Source organism: Pelophylax lessonae (genome assembly GCF_965119305.1).
Source record: "Pelophylax lessonae genome assembly, chromosome: 8".
In the NCBI taxonomy this organism is placed as follows: Eukaryota; Metazoa; Chordata; class Amphibia; order Anura; family Ranidae; genus Pelophylax; species Pelophylax lessonae.
In genome coordinates this window covers 175,927,999-175,945,181 of record NC_138775.1, presented here as the reverse complement: position 1 = coordinate 175,945,181, position 17,183 = coordinate 175,927,999, and the positions used below count along the sequence as shown (strand labels likewise).

General features: G+C 39.5%; 1 protein-coding gene across 1 annotated transcript in view; it reads right to left on the bottom strand.

Moving 5' to 3' along the window:
- Nucleotides 1-17,183, bottom strand: part of COL11A1 (collagen type XI alpha 1 chain) — a 289,607-nt gene that overhangs the window by 123,087 nt on the left and 149,337 nt on the right. Inside the window, exons 15-19 of the mRNA XM_082266549.1 lie at nucleotides 9,915-9,968; nucleotides 9,739-9,792; nucleotides 6,792-6,845; nucleotides 6,559-6,612; nucleotides 2,612-2,665 (exon numbers count right to left, since the gene is read on the bottom strand). Of these exons, the coding sequence (XP_082122675.1) occupies nucleotides 2,612-2,665; nucleotides 6,559-6,612; nucleotides 6,792-6,845; nucleotides 9,739-9,792; nucleotides 9,915-9,968 (270 nt within the window). The remainder of the gene's footprint in view (nucleotides 1-2,611; nucleotides 2,666-6,558; nucleotides 6,613-6,791; nucleotides 6,846-9,738; nucleotides 9,793-9,914; nucleotides 9,969-17,183) is intronic.

The following is a 17,183-nucleotide window of genomic DNA, read 5'->3' as shown; positions in this document are numbered from 1 at the left end:
TAACCTTTTCCAAGATGGATAGAAAAGGCTAATTTAAGAAGCAAGTCTAGAAACTGTTAATGTGCTGACTGGATGGGAAGAGATTACATATTGTTATCTGTATAGATAATTTCTCATCCTCACTGTATAAATATATATTTCCATTTTTGGCTATTTAAAAGTGTCTATGGTTAAGTATTTAAACTGTTTTTGTCTATAGTTTGTAAATCTATAAATAGACAATAATATAGACACAAAGGCAGCCATGTTTCTTTCTTTACCAATCATCCCATTTCATTCCAGGTTTAACAGACAGGATCAATAGGCTCTATGCTGCTTCAATGACATGAAGTGCCCAAAATGCCCTTTGTGGCCAGAGAAAATGGGACCTTTGCCCAGACTTTGGGTCGATTGCAAGACATTGGAAGCTGTGTTTCCTTTAGTCATATCAAGTTAGAGGTAATTTTCCACTCAAACCAATAATGTTGTTTGGTAATGCCCTTCTTACATGACATTTTAATAAAAACTCCATTTCGGATTTCATGAAGATCTGAAAAACTGGCATCATGGATAATCATAATGGATGGGACTGTTTTCTGAAATTAACACACTGATGACTAAACACTGACTGCACACACTTGTAGACAGGAATCATTAACCATACACCTTTTCAGCCATGCAGGTTTTAAAACAGATGACTAATGTGAAATCTTGTTTTTTTGTCATTGGCTGGCAAGATATTCTTTATGTGAATGCAGTTTATATATTTTGTTTGGATAGCACATGTACCTTATTCACCTTGCATGTGGGTTAACTTCTGCTTTTTATTGTTATTCACAATCTTACGGGCCCTTTAAAGAAGCTTATAACCTGCATTAAAGAATATGTAAACCCAACATTTCATATTCCTGATATGTGAATGCTGTATCATATACTTGTGTGAAAAGGTATCCTGTTCTCTTCATATCAGTTCCTATGTTTAAAATCCCTTATATTCCTGCCAGTCCCACTGCTTTTCTAATAAAAAACGACCACACTAAGCAGGAGAACACACTGTGGTCAGTTCTCTATCAATGCTGGGAACTCAGCCTGCTCTCTTCCAATGATCAGACATGCCCCTTAGCACAACATTTCTCTGAGAAGATCAGTGTACTGCTGCTTCTCCTCCCCCAGCTCTTATGTAGCTGAGAACAGGGGTAATGTGATAAAAAAGGTATTTACAATGTTTTTTATATACACAAATGTTTGCTTTTTATTTCTATTTTAAACTGAATGGGTTGTTTTGCAAGGTGATTGTTTACAATCACTTTAAAGTAACTGAAACTGCACCAGCAGTACATCTACCTGGGTGTGGTGGTGCATCATGTATGGTCCAATCATATAAATAATCAGTCGCACACCATATGGGTTAGTGCCTAATGTCATCAGGGTTCTGTAGTGATCCAGAGTGATGGCATCTTCCATAATTCAAACATAAAAAAATGTTCAAAAACACACTTTTAGAAGGAAATTGTTGTCTTTATTCAGACATCAGTTAGGAGAATATCACTAATGTTGAAAAAGAGGCCTTGGCGTGGGTCCAAACCTTGGTTGGTGATATTTTTCTCATTGATGACTGAATAGAGGTAAAATGTGTTAGTGAAAAGTTATATATTTGTATGGTAAAAAGACCCTGAGGGCTATACTGGCATTGGCTCAGCTCTCTGACAATGACTCATAGGTTTGGCATTAGATTAACAACTCCATCTTATTAAAAATACATTCAAGCCTAAAACAGGAAGTCAAGGTCCTTTGTAGTCTTATAAGATAATGGATTAAATATGTAAATATACAAAAGCTTTATTATGTAAGGTGGCAAAAAACACTGTGAACAAGTAGACTATCCTACTTATTATAAATAACTTAATATTATCCATTTATTCTAGGCCACATTTGCTTCTGATACATAATAATGAAGTCATTTAGCATGTTGTATGGGCTTACCTGCATTAAAAAGTATTCTGGACTATATGAAAGGTAAGGCATGTTGAACAAACTAATTGTTTGCAGTAAGAATTTTCTCTAGTTTTCTTATGAAAGGAGAGGCAGTACTGTGCAGTGTGATGTCTGACATTGGCAGAATAGGTAAGGGTAATTTTATATCGAAAAAGCTTGGATTTTTTGTAGCTTACTAGGCATTTTCTTCTTGCAGCTTGTGTTTATTGGTCATAGCAGGTGTTGTCCCTCTTCTTGTTTCTCTATATGTCTCCCTGTGCTACTTGTGATGACAGCTGCCACACTTCCTACCTTTATGACATCCTGAGTGTGCATCACCCTATGATTGGTCAGCAAATACCTAGTTCTATTTCCTTTATATAAAGGGACAGGTCCATTGCATTATTATGCCTAGGTGTTACATAAGAAGTCAATACAGATGGAAAATCAGAAAGATTGTTGCTAAAATATTAACATAACATTGGTAACTGGGGAGTCAGCATTGTGGAATAAAGAGCAAATAAAATGTAAAAGTGCCAGAGCTCACACAGCTATTTAAAAATCACTAGACTTAGAAAATGAACAGTATAATCTGTCTAATGAACAAATAAGGATAGATAAGTCAAGAGATAAAAAGGACATGGTTAAATTGTTTTACCCTGTCCCCATCTTCACCAGGTGGGCCAGGTGGGCCTTGAGGACCTCGGTCACCCTACAAAACATACAAAATAGAGAAGAAAACCTTCAAAAACATAGTAAAAAAACAAACAAATAAGATCTACTAAATAAAATTAACTTTCCTTTTTTTTTTGTTTACTCCTAAAAAGAACCACATAGATGAGATTATCATCATTCAATCCTACAGACTTCAGCAGGATCGGACAGGTTAGGTCTAACTGGCATGGTATGGCTATAGCCACACCTAGACAATATGAACACAGAAAATTAATGATAATAAGTATATACATGATCTCTATGCATTTATCCTTGATGCTAAGGAAATTGTCACATCATTGCATTTATCAGTGCATTGAGTACAATATAAGTGCTTTGTAAATAAATAATAATGATAATAACTATTATTATTGTTATTATTATTATTACCACTACTAACAATACTCAAAAATATTATGCTGCACTTAAAATTTCAGGTCCAATCCCAAGTATGGTTTTTATTTGGCATCCAATTTGTCATATCAGGCATGCTTTTGACACACTCTTCTGTGTACCTATGGTGGCATCTTCAGATAAAATAATGTTGTTGCAGAGTGAGCAGCTCTGCCTAGAAGAGCTGCTAATTCTCAGTAGAGATGTATACAGTATTTAACTTGACTCTCACCATTCAATTAAGAAAACAATATCTGATTGTTTTAGGCTTAGTGGGAGCCATTGGTGAATAAACATTTTCCACTGGTGATTAAACATTTGATCTTAACAAAAAGATTCTATAAGCACCCAGAAAGGTGATCAATAAAAATGTCCTTTAAAATGGGATTTGGACAAAAAGGCATTGTTGGGACTCTTGCTTCTCTACTGATTATTGGTCAAAGTGCCATCAGGGATTCTCAAAATTCTGATTTGTGCATTGCAGTCTACTAACTGATATACCTACAGTTCCCTTTAAAGTTTAGAACAAGTAGCATCTAAACACTAAAATGATGCTCCTTCCGATAGGTCAAGGTTTTGCCAGAAGCCTTAGAACAAAGAGAGATCTTAAAATGTACTTTTGCCAGACAGCTGCGGACTGCTAGCTGTCTGGCAAACAGACTATTTTGCTCTCAAACTGTAAGCCACTGACCCAGAATATGTATGTAGAAAAGGATATTGAATTTATCTAAATTTTCCAGATTTGTATATTTGTTTTAGGCTCCAGTTCTTAAGCCATGAAAGCAACACAACAGCCAGGTAACCAGCATTTTCAGAAGCAGGTCACTTTTGGCAAGTTCTGTTTTTATTTCACAATACGTTCATTTCTAACTCATTAAGGTCCCATTTAGGGCTCTTTCACACAGGCGGACCGTTCAGATCCGCCTGTCCGTTTTTTTTTTGCGGATCTGAACGGTCCCCCCATGCATCCCTATGGGGCATCGGATGTCAGCGGAGACATGTCCGCTGACATCCGATCCGATCCATCAAATCTGGACGGATGGAAACCCTATTTTCCATCCGTCCAGCGGATCGGATGGGATCGGATGAGAACGGACCAACGGTCTGTTCCCATCCAATTTCCCCCATAGAGATGCATGGGGAACTGGCAGCTGTGTCTCCGCACACAGCACGGAGAACAGCTGTCATCCTCCTACTCAGCGGGGGATCAGCGGATCGATCCCCCGCTGAGAAAAACGGACTCCGCCCGACGGTCGGAGTGTGTGAAAGGGGCCTTAAGCTTGCAATATGGGCTTTTGCAATTACTCACACCAGACTCAGTGGGGGTTCCCTGTGATTAGCTGTGAGTGTAAAGCTCCATTGAAAGCAATGGGAGTCTGGCAGCACCCACATCTATTTGCTGCCGTTTGCAAATAATCTCTCATGCAGCAATCACTTGCAGATGACCAGCCCTGGATGCAGACAGTTAAAAAAAAAAAGCAACTTAGGGTCCTTTCACATGGGCTTTCCGATCAGGTCCGCCTGTCAGTTTTTCAGGTGGTCCTGATCGGATGCTCCAAGCAGCCCTATGGGGCAGCGGATGTCAGCGGTGACATGTCCACTGACACCCGCTGCTCTCCAATCCAATCCTGTCCATGAAATCCGGATAGATGGAAACCCTATTTTCCATTCGTCTGGAGGATCGGATTGGAAAGGATCAGATGAAAACAGACAGGTGGTCCGTTTTCATCCAATCTCCCATAGAGGAGAGCAAGGCACTGACAGCTCCATCTCTGCAAAGTAAGCAGAGACAAAGCTGTCATCCGCCTGCTCAGCGGGGATTGGCGGATCGATCCCCGCTGAGCAAAACGGAGTCCACTGGGCGCACCGCTCATGTGAGAGAACCCTTATCTGTGAAAACTAAATGGCATTCGGTAAAGGTGTGAACATTGCAAGATACCATGTGCCTAGCTTGAAAAGGCATGTACTGGCTATAAACCACATATTTAACCTTTCCTCATAAATCTGTATCTAAACAATATTTTTAAGCATATATATATATATATATATATATATATATATATATATATATATGTGTGTGTTTAAAAATACTAATATATATATATATATATATATATATATATATATATATATATATATATATATACATAAACTGCTCAAAAAAATGAAAGGAACACTTTTTAATCAGAGTATAGAATGAAGTCAATTAAACTCCTGGGATATTGATCTGGCCAATTAAGTAACAGATGGTGTTGTCAATCAGTTTCAGCTACTTTGGTGTTAATGAAATTAACAACAGGTGCACTAGATTGGTAACAATGAGACAACTTTCAAAACAGGAATGGTTTTACAGGTGGAGGCCACAAACATTTTTTTTTTTCTATGACAGACGTGAAAGGGTGTGAAGAAGCCCTGGAGAACATTATGCTGCCTGTAACATCGTTTAACATGAACGATTTGGTGGTGGGTCAGTGATGGCCTGAGGAGGCATATCCATGGAGGGACGCACAGACCTCTACAGACTAGACAATGGCACCCTGACTGCCATTAGGTATGGGGAAGAAATCTTTGGATCCATTATCAGACCCTACGCTGGTGCAGTGGGTCCTGGGTTCCTCCTGGTACATGACAATGCCCGGCTTCATGTGGCAAGAGTATGCAGCCAGTTTCTGGTGGATGAAGGAATTAATACCACTGAATAGCCCCCACACTCCCCTGGCCTAAATCCAATAGAACACCTCTAGGACATTATGTTTCGGTCCATCCGATGCCACCAGGTTGCATCTCAGTCAGTTCAGGAGCTACATGATGCCCTGGTCCAGATCTGGGAGGAAATATCCCAGGACACCATGCCCGACATTGTCAGGCATGCATACAAGCACATGGGGGCCATACAAACTACTGAGTACCATTTTGAGTTGCTGCAATGAAATTTCAGCAAAATGGACAAGCCTGCTGCATAATTTTTTCACTTTGATTTTCAGGGTGTCTTTGAATTCAGCCCTCTGTAGGTTGATCATTTTCATTTCCATCAAACGATGTGGCATCCTTTCGTCCCTAACACATTATCAATACCAAGTCCATATCATATATATATATATATATATATATATATATATATATCCAGCGTGATATTTTTCCCCTTTTCCCCATTGAGATCTGATGTGTTTTCAAAGTGTTACTTTAATATTTTGAGCAGTATATATATATATATATATATATATATTCCCATAACCAAGTCGATAATAACGTATATGTAGCTTCACATGCAAAAAAAAAAAAAATAGTATTGGTAAGCCATTTGTATTTTTGTATTTTTTTCATGATTATTACATTTTGCAAACCAAATGTATAAAATAAAATATATTATGAAATCAGCAAAAGGAGAATAAAGTAGAGGGCACCCTCTGCTGGAGCAACATTGGAATTAAAATTTTCTTCTAAGAAAAATAATTTCCTAAAGTCTAGAGTTTTATTCAACCCCAAGGATTTACGTACCCTATGCCCTTTCTCTCCGGGGAGACCTGGAAGACCATCAAAACCTCTGTCACCCTGTAAAACAAGTACAAAAAATTGAAGAGTTCAAAGTTATTGCTAAGAACCATCAGTATTTTACCTGCCTTGACCCTGTTTTACTGGTCAGACAGAACAGAATCACTCTATGTAATAAGTTAAAAAAATTGAAAAGTATATTTTTCCTATAAATTAAAAAACAATAATGAATACTATACCTTTGAACCAGGTTCTCCAGGCATTCCACGAGCTCCATCGGTTCCAGGACGTCCCTGAAATTGGACATGTCATATTAATAGATAGCAAAACCTATATGCGTTGGACAGCATAGCATTACTAATTCCTTTACCAGAAGCTTGCTGATTCCCAACGGAGGAAGAAAAGAGAAAATGTGTACCTAATAAACTTTAATTACAACATTTAAGATGCTGAAAGTTAAACTAGAGGTTGCAGTATGTTTTTTTCTTGAATCTTTCTCTAATTAAATTAAATATACAGCCTTGTAGAATGTTGTGCCTTGTTATTCTTCAATCAAAGCAGAAAAAATGCAGTTATAGTAACTTAAAAATGCAGTTCAGTTTGATCTTCAGGTTTGTTACAGAACTGACTACACCCAAATCAAATGTTTTGAAAACTTGCAGTTAAAATTCTTGCGTTAGGGCTCTTTCACATGGGCGTTCAGTTTTTTTTGCCCAATCAGGTCCTTTTTTTTTTTTTTTGAAACGGACACAGATGACACTTGTGTCATCCGGTCCATATGTCCCTTTTTCATCCCATCCTTTTGCGGATGAAAAACGGACATAATGTATGTCTATGTAAATACGGATATCAGTGGATGACACCACTGACATCCGTTTTTGCGTTTGTTCCATTTTTTGAACGGAAGAAAAAATAGGGTTCTCTTCCGTTCCAAAAAACTGAACTGAACGGAACGGACGAAAAACGGATGTCAGCGGATGGTCATCCGCTGACATCCGTATTTACATAGAGATACATTATGTCAGTTTTTCATCTGCAAACGGATGGGATGAAAAACGGACATACGGAACGCCCGTGTGAAAGAGCCCTTAGCCAAAATAAATGTATCATTGAAACACCAGAAATTGGTAAAAGAGCAGACCTGATATAAACATACTTGCTTGCTGCAATTTCCATGACTCGAAGGCCAGCAATGGTAAATTGATCAATATGAACAAAATTTAAGTACTCAAAATAGAAGCATTACAGACGGAAATGTAATATGATATAGCATCAACGAGCTTTATCTATCTATCTATCTATCTAGACAGAAATCTAAAAATGGTTATAGAATAGATACAGTAGGGATGAAGTTCAGCTTCATTCACAGTCATGAGTTAGCAGAAAATCCCCAGAGTTTGCAAATTCCCTGGTCAGCTGATTCACAAGAACCAATAATCTGAGGAATAGAGAGAAAATCTCCCCGGGCCCAGGCAATAATTGCAGTAATATAATTTTTTTAGAAATTTTTGTAAAGAGTTTGACAAACATTTTAACTGCTTTGTGCCAGTCGGGGAAAGTTTGCCTCACATCTTGTGTAGTCACCAGGACAAGGAGTGAGGAGTAGTACAAATAATCTAATAGAGCTTTCCACTTTTTTTATCTAAATCTGAATAAAATGCTTAACAGGCTTTGTCCACATAAACTCTGGATTCTATAGTTGCATTGTTCAGCAACCTCCAGAACATTCAGTTTTAGGGAATATTTTGTAGAACAAGGACTGCACAATGAGGGTAGACTAACACTGCAGCATGAGTGGTGCCTCATGCAACACACAGTAGGGTACACAGTTCACTGAGTGCTAATGTGTATGTAGGCGGGTGGTGATTATCACTGCCCCAGTTAGGAAGGTGGGGGATAATTGTGTTTCCCGGTTCTTTTCTTGGTGGGATTTTCTGGGTCTGACCCACTGGTTCTCTGCATTATAAAAAGAGACAGTGGTCCATACCCAAGGGGGTCGAAGGCCAGAGAAAGTCAGAGCAATAGAGATGCATTGCTCATCACTGTAGACGGAATCTGGAATGCCAGCATCATGCTGAAATCGGAGTTCCCTCTATCAAAGGAGATTGCTGGGACTTGCCTTCCTCCCTGAAGAAACCTGAAGAAACCTATGGTATCTGCCAAGTATGGACTTTCATCCTATGCAGGTATGCTGGGGTAGCCACAAGCCTGAAGTTAGGTACTAGGGATGTTACGTAAAAATTGCACTTATGTTGGACTGTTGTTTGTGAATGTCATCATGTCAGTCATTTAGGTAAAAACGTTGTTCTTGCCTTGTCTGAAGTTACTCAGGGGTGTAATGCAAGTACCTGGCACACATAGTCTGCACACATATTTTGCAGCTTGGGTCACTAAGCACATTGGAGTATGAAGATATCAGTGTAAGAGTTAACACAGTGTAGAGTAAAGCAAGTGGTTAACAAGGGTAATGGAGGTCTACCAAGTGGCCTGTGGTAAGTGTGTACATGTGGCAGGTGGGGCAGCATCTAGCAGGAGGAGTTGTTGTCAGCACTCCCTCCATGAGCAGGTCCATCTCCCATAGCAACAGGAGCAGATCAGCACCGCAGTGGTCCCCAGCCTGTACACAGGTACAGAAGAGGAAGAGTTAAGTAAAGTGCAAGCATTGAGTTCAAACTAGGTGCTCGGCAGGGCTACATACCATTATTGAGAGTGAGGTAGTGCAAGAATGCTGGACAGGTGGAGAGGGCAAGGGCTTTGCGTGTCCCTACTGAATGCCTCAGTGATCGTGGTGATGTACAGTAAAATCAAGAGAGCTTGTCGTCTGTTCCAGTCGTCTGTTCCATTAAAGGTACTCCTTGTGTAAGGCAGTGACCCTAACCAAAGATTGCCTATCGTAGCCCAGAAAAACCCACCCGGGGTAGGCCTCCTATCTGCCCCTAACTCAATTAGGGAAACACAGAGGAAGTGTCACTCGCCTACCTTTGCATGTATTTAGTCTTTCTGACCAATACATTTGTTCTGAGTGTCAATGAATACTTGTCGGCCTTTATGAACATGCATTGAATACCCTATCTTGAAACTTGTCTGAGACTTGCTTGACATCTGTTTTGAGGCTTTATGTCCCCTTGTTCTTCAATTATTTTGACATTATGTAATAATGGGGCAGGTAATAAAATTCTCACTTACTCTTTTACCAGCTTTTCCCATCGAACCAGGTGCTCCTTGAATTCCTCTAGGACCCTACAGCACAAAATAGTTAGGGTTACATATGTGTACTGTAAAGTATATATAATGCAGGAAACATAATGAGAATTGTGATAAGGATCATTTAAAAAAAATAGTGAGGAGCAAAAATGACTTACCTGGGGTCCTGGATCTCCTGCCTCTCCTTTAATGCCTGGAGAGCCTGGAGAACCCTAGAGCAAAAAGCAACAAAATAATTATAGCCAAGAATAGAAGGGGGGGGGGGTAATCAATTTTGCAAAGCCCAATAGGCACTTATCAATATATAGCTAAAATTAATAAGAAATCAAGGATCTGCATACGGTACACTCTTTATCATTGATAAAAAGGATTGCAGAACTGAGATTTTCATACATACCAAGCAACGCCGTCCGATACAGATGACAAGGAGAAGGCTATGCTCTTAATAGAAGAGTGCATCTTATGACAATAGTCTATTGCTGCTAAGTCTTAGTGACATAGTGCTGTCAATCAAAGGTAAGGCCACTAAACCATTTTGTGGTTTATTACATAGATGGACAGAGTAAATGCTGCTGACAATAATCTTTGTAAGTGTCCATTATTATAATCTTTCTTTCCTGCTGAGTATCACAAAATTTATATTGCTGATGAAAATGGCTGGTCCCCCTAAAATTTTTTTTTTCATTAATAAATAAACAGTGGACAGATTTAGCTACTGGTTCCAGACATCTAAGTGATTTTGTATCTGCAAAAATATGATAGGCTGGAAGGATATTTAAATCACTAGCACCGAATCAAAATTGAAGACACACTGGGGCAGATTGCCTAAAGAAGTCTGTTCTCCTAGCAAAATGAATGTTCACTTGCAAAGTAAGTGTTTCTAAATAAGGTGAATCTGCATTTACATTGAATATCCAATTATGTACAAGTACATTTTTTTCCAGCATTTGAATAGGTAACCTTATTCATTAACATACACTTTATGAAGTAAAAATACACTTTGCAAACTGACCAGCCTATTCTCCTTTAGTAAATAAACCCAGCTGTATTTTGGTTTGTATGAATGTTGTAGTAGAGCACATTAGTGTGGCTATACAAGCCTTATGCTGGATATATACCTATCTATTGGTGGTAAGCTGCTTTGATTTTGTTTTCAAACGCTGGCTAAGAGGGGTTGAAATTGCCTTCAAATTGCATGAAAATAAGGGAAAAGCTCTATTGATATACACTCTATTGATATATATATATACTCTCTACATGGCTGATTTTGTAATTGATTGTTGTACTCTAATACAGGGATTGTTGCTCCTTTCATTGGTTGCAGATCTGTATTTAAAATGCCCTCATAAAAAATTGATATATGTTGTAAAACATTATGAATAGGTAAATGTTTGCTTATCCACTAAAAAGTTTCAATGTATTTATCTACTAAACATAGCTGACAGTTTCAATGTATTTATCTACTAAAAATAGCTCACAGTTTTTAATGTATTTATCTACTAAAAATAGCTAAAATTTTCAATGTATGTATATCTACTAAAAATACCTGACAGTTTCAATGCATTTATCAACTAAAAATAGCTGAAAGTTTTTAATGTATTTACCTACTAAAAATAAATGACAATTTCAATGTTTTTATCTACTTAAAATAGTTGACAGTTTCAATGTATTTATCTACTAAAAATAGTTGACAGTTTCAATGTATGTATCTACTAAAAATAGCTGACAGTTTCAATGTATTTATCTACTAAAAATCTCAATGCATTTATCTACTAAAAATAGCTGACAGTTTTAATGTATTTATCTACTAAAAATAGTTAACTGTTTCATTGTAAGCCAAAATAGAGGCCCATGACTAAAAGTCCTTCACAACATTTTTAGGATGCTTCTGTAATAGTGCTACTTATTTGATAGTGTCAGCCTCACCATGGTAAACACCGTAATATCAGCATTTGAAATATCTCAAAAGATGGAATAATGTTACCTGTTTATGAAAATACTACACGTACAAAGTGTTACAATCCCTTTTTACATTTGGTTTGGTCATAGCTAGTACAATACATGAGAAGACTGTAGAGTACAATCCCTAAGGGGCTATAGACAGACATTTGCAGCTTCGGTAACAGAAGTAGCACAATTTACTGCGTCTCAGTGGACTTGACATCAGCCTTTAACTCAAAGAAGTGCTGCATCTGGAATGTATCCTGCGCAGCCTGAAGGCATTCATATATGAATACAAGATATGTTCAAGGTCTATTTGGACACGTGCCTTTGGAAGCATCTTTTGTATACACAGACAAAAGTATTCAACATAATAAACAACAAAGTAAACTGAAAAAAAGTGATGGCCCATTACCATTCACATATACATTACTGAAGTGAATTATGCAATTATGGTTTGGTTGAAATATATATGACTGTTATCTATAGTCTTCTGCAGCTAGGGAAAAGTGGGTGTAGAAATGAGGATGTTATTTAAAAGGGCCAAAGATTCTCTTAGCTTAAAGCTTAAATCTGCACATGATCATTTTAATTTAAAGTATAACAAAAGGCAAAACATTATTTTTAGTTTTGGATAGAGTGGAGATGGATAAGAATACATGTCAGTTTTTATTGCTGCCTGTGCCCAGTTAATGAGATCCACTCTCTCCATTTTTTTTGTCAGCCATTATCATTCAAAGTGAAAGCAAAAGAAAATTTCAAATTTTGGGTTGTCCCTAGAAAAGTAATAGAGGGGAAATCTTCCAATGGGGGACACTAGTTTTGGTGACCTGGGGGTCCCCAAGGAATTCCCTTTACCACTTTCCATCCTGGCAAATTCTGACACTTTGCTCCTACATGTAAAAATTAACTTTTTTTTTTTTTGCTAGAGAATTACATATACCCCCCCCCCCCATACATTATATATATTTTTTAGCAGAGGTCCTACAGAATAAAATTGTGTTTTTTGCAATTAGTTATGTTGCACTGTAATTGTGCAGCAGTTTTTCAAATGCTATTTGTTTGAAAAAACAAAAAAAACTTTCATGAATTAAAAAAAACAAAATACTAAAGTCAGCCCAGTTTTTATGTATAATGTGAAAGATGATGTTATACCAAGTAAATAGATACCTAACATATCATGCTTTAAAATTGCCTCTGCCCGTGGAATGGCAGCAAACTAAGTTGCCTAAAATTCTCCATAGGTGACGCTTTAAACTCCTTTACAGGTTACCAGTTTAGAGTTGCACAGGAGGTCTGGTTTTGAAATTGTTGTTCTAGCTTTGATGTTTGCAACAATACCTCACACTGTGTGGTGCCATTACCACCTGTAGGTGCAGGCATCATCCAACCACTGAAACATGGATGTCCCCCCAGCAGGAAGTGATTCATTTGCAGGGCTATGGGACAGGAAGTGAAAGAAAATCTCCACAAGGGGACACAGATGGTAAAAAAGAAATCTAAGCCAAACTGACCTGGATCATGATAAATGAACGGATGGTAGCATTACTGAATGATAAGATGAAATTGTTTGATAAGAACTGGGACCCTTGGATCCGATATTTGGCCGGCCCCTCTTAGGGGGGGTTTCGGTGCCTTGGTCCCTTTGGACCGCGAGCTCTGGGGGCTCACCCCATTGGGGGGGGGGCTGGACCTGGATGTCGACCCTTTCCTTTCTACCCAGCCGCGATTGTTCTCTTTCCCCGCCCCCCGTCCCCTCCTTGATACTTCTCTTTGCATTTCTATGCTCTTTGGATCCCTCTTTTCGGTCTTGTCTCTCCTCTTCTCCTTACTTTCCTTTTTTCCGTCAGTGCACTGATAGCAGGATGTCGCCTCCCCTAGTTAAGTACACTGGATTGGGGGTGGGGGGCTGCCTCCCCCTGGGGGCGCAGTGTGTTCCCGTAGGGGCGCCCGGGGGGGACCCGGACCGCCTGCTCCTTAGTGTTATGGAGCGGGGGGCTCTGTACCTACTTTGACTTGGTCGATTTATTATTGCCTCTATTGTCATGTTCCTCTGATTCCTGCTGTTACCGATATCTGTATATGCGTTTTTCATGTTCTATGTTTACTATGTACTATACTGCCTTCAATTTGTACGGTTGAGCCGGGTTGGCTCATTTTACACTGTTATACCTTTTCTGAAAACTCAATAAAAATCATTGAAAATCAAAAAAGAAATCTAATAGGAGTTAAAACCCTCCCTTGCTCTATCCAAAATGAAAAAAAAAAAAATCTTTTGCCTATAGTTCTACTTAAATTAAATTCCTCTGTCGCTACTGTACAGTTAAAAAAAAAAAAAAACACAAAAAACATCTCTGCACCCCTACTTTACAAAGGTAACAATGACATCATCACTGTGCTTGCACATAGCCTGCACAGACAGCAAAGGACCAGGCAGGCCCAACCCACTGCAGGCTGCCTGCAGAAAAAAACACAGGAGGGGGCGGAGACAGGACCAGTCACACTGCACAAGATGTGAGTGCAGCAGAGACTGGGCTTTGTACAGAGGCAATGTTTTATGCTGGATTACAGCACAGATGTGGAAGAAATACACAAAGCACTCCATGATTCAATACTACACATGCATCATATATTTAGACAATATTTGCCACTTACTGGAGTTCAACTCAAAATCAACTTATCTGACAATACCGAAGTACTTAGATACAATAATGAGGGTTTTGGGACTTACTTTCAGGGCCATATTTAAAGATGATGCTGCTATGGATAGATATATACATAAATGATGGTACAATTTCACACAAGCTTCAAGCCTTTGGCCCCGCACAGCCGCACTGATTTTAAATTGTAACAGGGGCAGAGGATCCCCCGATTGCCGTCACAGGGAGCAGGGCTGGCGCAAGCACAAGGTAGGTCAGGCGGCCATCTGAGGGTGCCAAAATGTAGGGACGCTAAAAGCAGGGGCCCTTCAAGATGTGCTTATGCCGGTGCCAACCTTGCTCACACAGACTTCTACCTAGCTGAGAACAGGTCAAGCATTTTGCATGCAACTACAAGCACAGCCCTGGGCTCTGTAGATGCAGTGAACTTCAGCAGCTGCCTCTGCTTTATGCTGTACCAGCCCCTTCTCCTCCCTCCCTCCCAGATGAAGAGCAGACTCCTTTGGTTTTCAATCTCTAGCACCTGCTTCTCTCCCTGCAGTATATGAAGAATAATTTCCTCCCACCTCGGTGGTAGCAGAGGCACCTGCAATCCAGCAGGGAGGAAATCACTGCTGAGATGGAGGCTTGTGAGAGGAGGGGAAGAGACCAGGGAGAGGGGCCAGAAGACACAGGATCGAGAATGGTACTGAGAGATCCTGCAGCCTCAGTGGAAGGTAAGGCAAAGTGCTTTATTAAGCAACTGTGTGACTGTCCTATTATACAGCCCTCAGTGTTGACATGTACAGCATGGGAACAGAGTAGGAGAGATGTACACATAAAGACATAACAGGGACAAAGCAAGGCACATAGATGGGGACAGAAGGGGACACGGGGCAGTCATAGAAGAGTATATGGGGATAGAGCAAGGGAGATAGGAGAAAACAGAGCACTTGGTGAGAGGTGGACAGGGAAATAGAGATGGGAACAGAGCAGGGGACATGGGCCGATGGGACAGTTAGAGCAAGATACATGGGGCCAGTCACAGTCTGGGTTGCTAAAACTCAGATGGATAGTTACAGTCCATTTGCAAAAAAAAGGGCACTTTTCTCCTGTCCTTAAGTTAGACAGGAGAAGAGCACTCGTAGATTTTGAGGCTCTTTTCTTCACATGTGCAGTTCCGGAACCAGCTGATTATTAAATAGCTGAGCTCAGCCTGACTCAGGCACAGCAGAGTGGGTATTGGCAGCCACCTTAGGGCCCCAGAAAAGGTAGACCCCAGATGTCTCACAAAGAGTACCTGTCACCAATATGCTATTACATAGGGGCTATTGGTTCCCTATGTGAGAGCAAAAAAGTAAGGTAAAAACAAAAAAAAAAAAGAAGTTTTGAACATTTTAGTCAGCACAACCTTATCTTTTATATTTTACAAAAAAATTGAGCAATAATATGTATTTACAGTATGTACCTGTCTTCCATTCCCTAACACTGTGCCCTCTCTCCTACCAGGAGCAGTGTGGAAATTTTAGCTTGTCTCACTTGTCAGCTGCCTGTAGCTAGTGAGGGGCAACAGGGAATGCATAAGCCCCTACTTCCTTACACACTGCTGTTCTGGAGGGGAGGGAGGTGATGTGAGACGGTGTGCGGGGGGCAAAATGCACCTTCGCCTGAGTAGACAAAAACCCTTGCACCGGTTCTGACAGGGAGGAAAGGATCAGGGGGAAGAGGAGGCGGGAGCTGGAACATGTTACATGTTGCACCCTAAATACTGGAGGAACATGTAACATTTTCCAAAGGTGAACTTAGTCTTTAAAGTTGAAGAAAAGCTGAACTATAACTATTCTTAAAACCTTACCTATTTTTAATCCACTCCGCTCTGGTCGTTTAATCCTGCAGCTCCAGCTCCCCTATGTCAGTGAGTGGCTGCTGCTAAGGAGAGGAGGGAGTTTCAAAAGTGATTGAGTCATGGGAGCCTATTGGGAATGTCATAGCTTTGGGAATTCACAGCCGTTGTCAAGAACTCTGGAAAGCTGGAGCTGCAAAATGTTGTGACCGGACTGAATTAAAAATAGATAAGTACACAGATCTTTTTTTCTACAGGGTAGGCAAGATAGGTAGGAGAATGGGGGAGGGAACATTTTTAATAATAGTTATAGTTAGGCTTTCCTTTAAGCATGCTCTTTACGTTATAGTCACAGCTACTTTTTTTAATATACAGACCAACAAACTACACAAAAGAAGGATGGCTGTGTGCTTCTTAAGCTATAGTGAGTCTTCTGACTATTCTTAATACTGCTTTACTACTATAGGTCTCTAGCTGAATTTAGCCACAAGTGTTCAGAGGGTCCAGGGAACATAGCAATTAAATAATTATCCTATTTTGTATAATTTGGGACTTAGCAATGCCCTCTCTTATCCCGCTGCAATAGGCATGAACTCATGAGTGCCTTTAGAATAAATGCAGACTTGTACTATATGTGGAGCTCCCCTGACCTACACAGACAATCAGTCAGAAGCATATGAAGACAAATATTAAGCCGATGTATAACCCTAGCTGCAGAGAGTCTTCCTGTTCTTGGCAGCTGCTAAAACAAGCCTCATCTCACTTTTTAAATGCTAAAACTTTTGTACTGATGGTTACAAATGTAAAATAAAATGAAACAAACAAAAACAAATGGGAACGTATGCATTCCTGTTTTACATTTTTCCTCCTACCCAAGTTCTGTGGGCACGGACAAACAAAGGATATAATATATGAATGGCCTGTGCTGGAATAATAGATATATTTCCAGACTCTCTCACATTTTACGAGACTGTCTGTTTATGGCCAGTTTTCATTGCTCTATT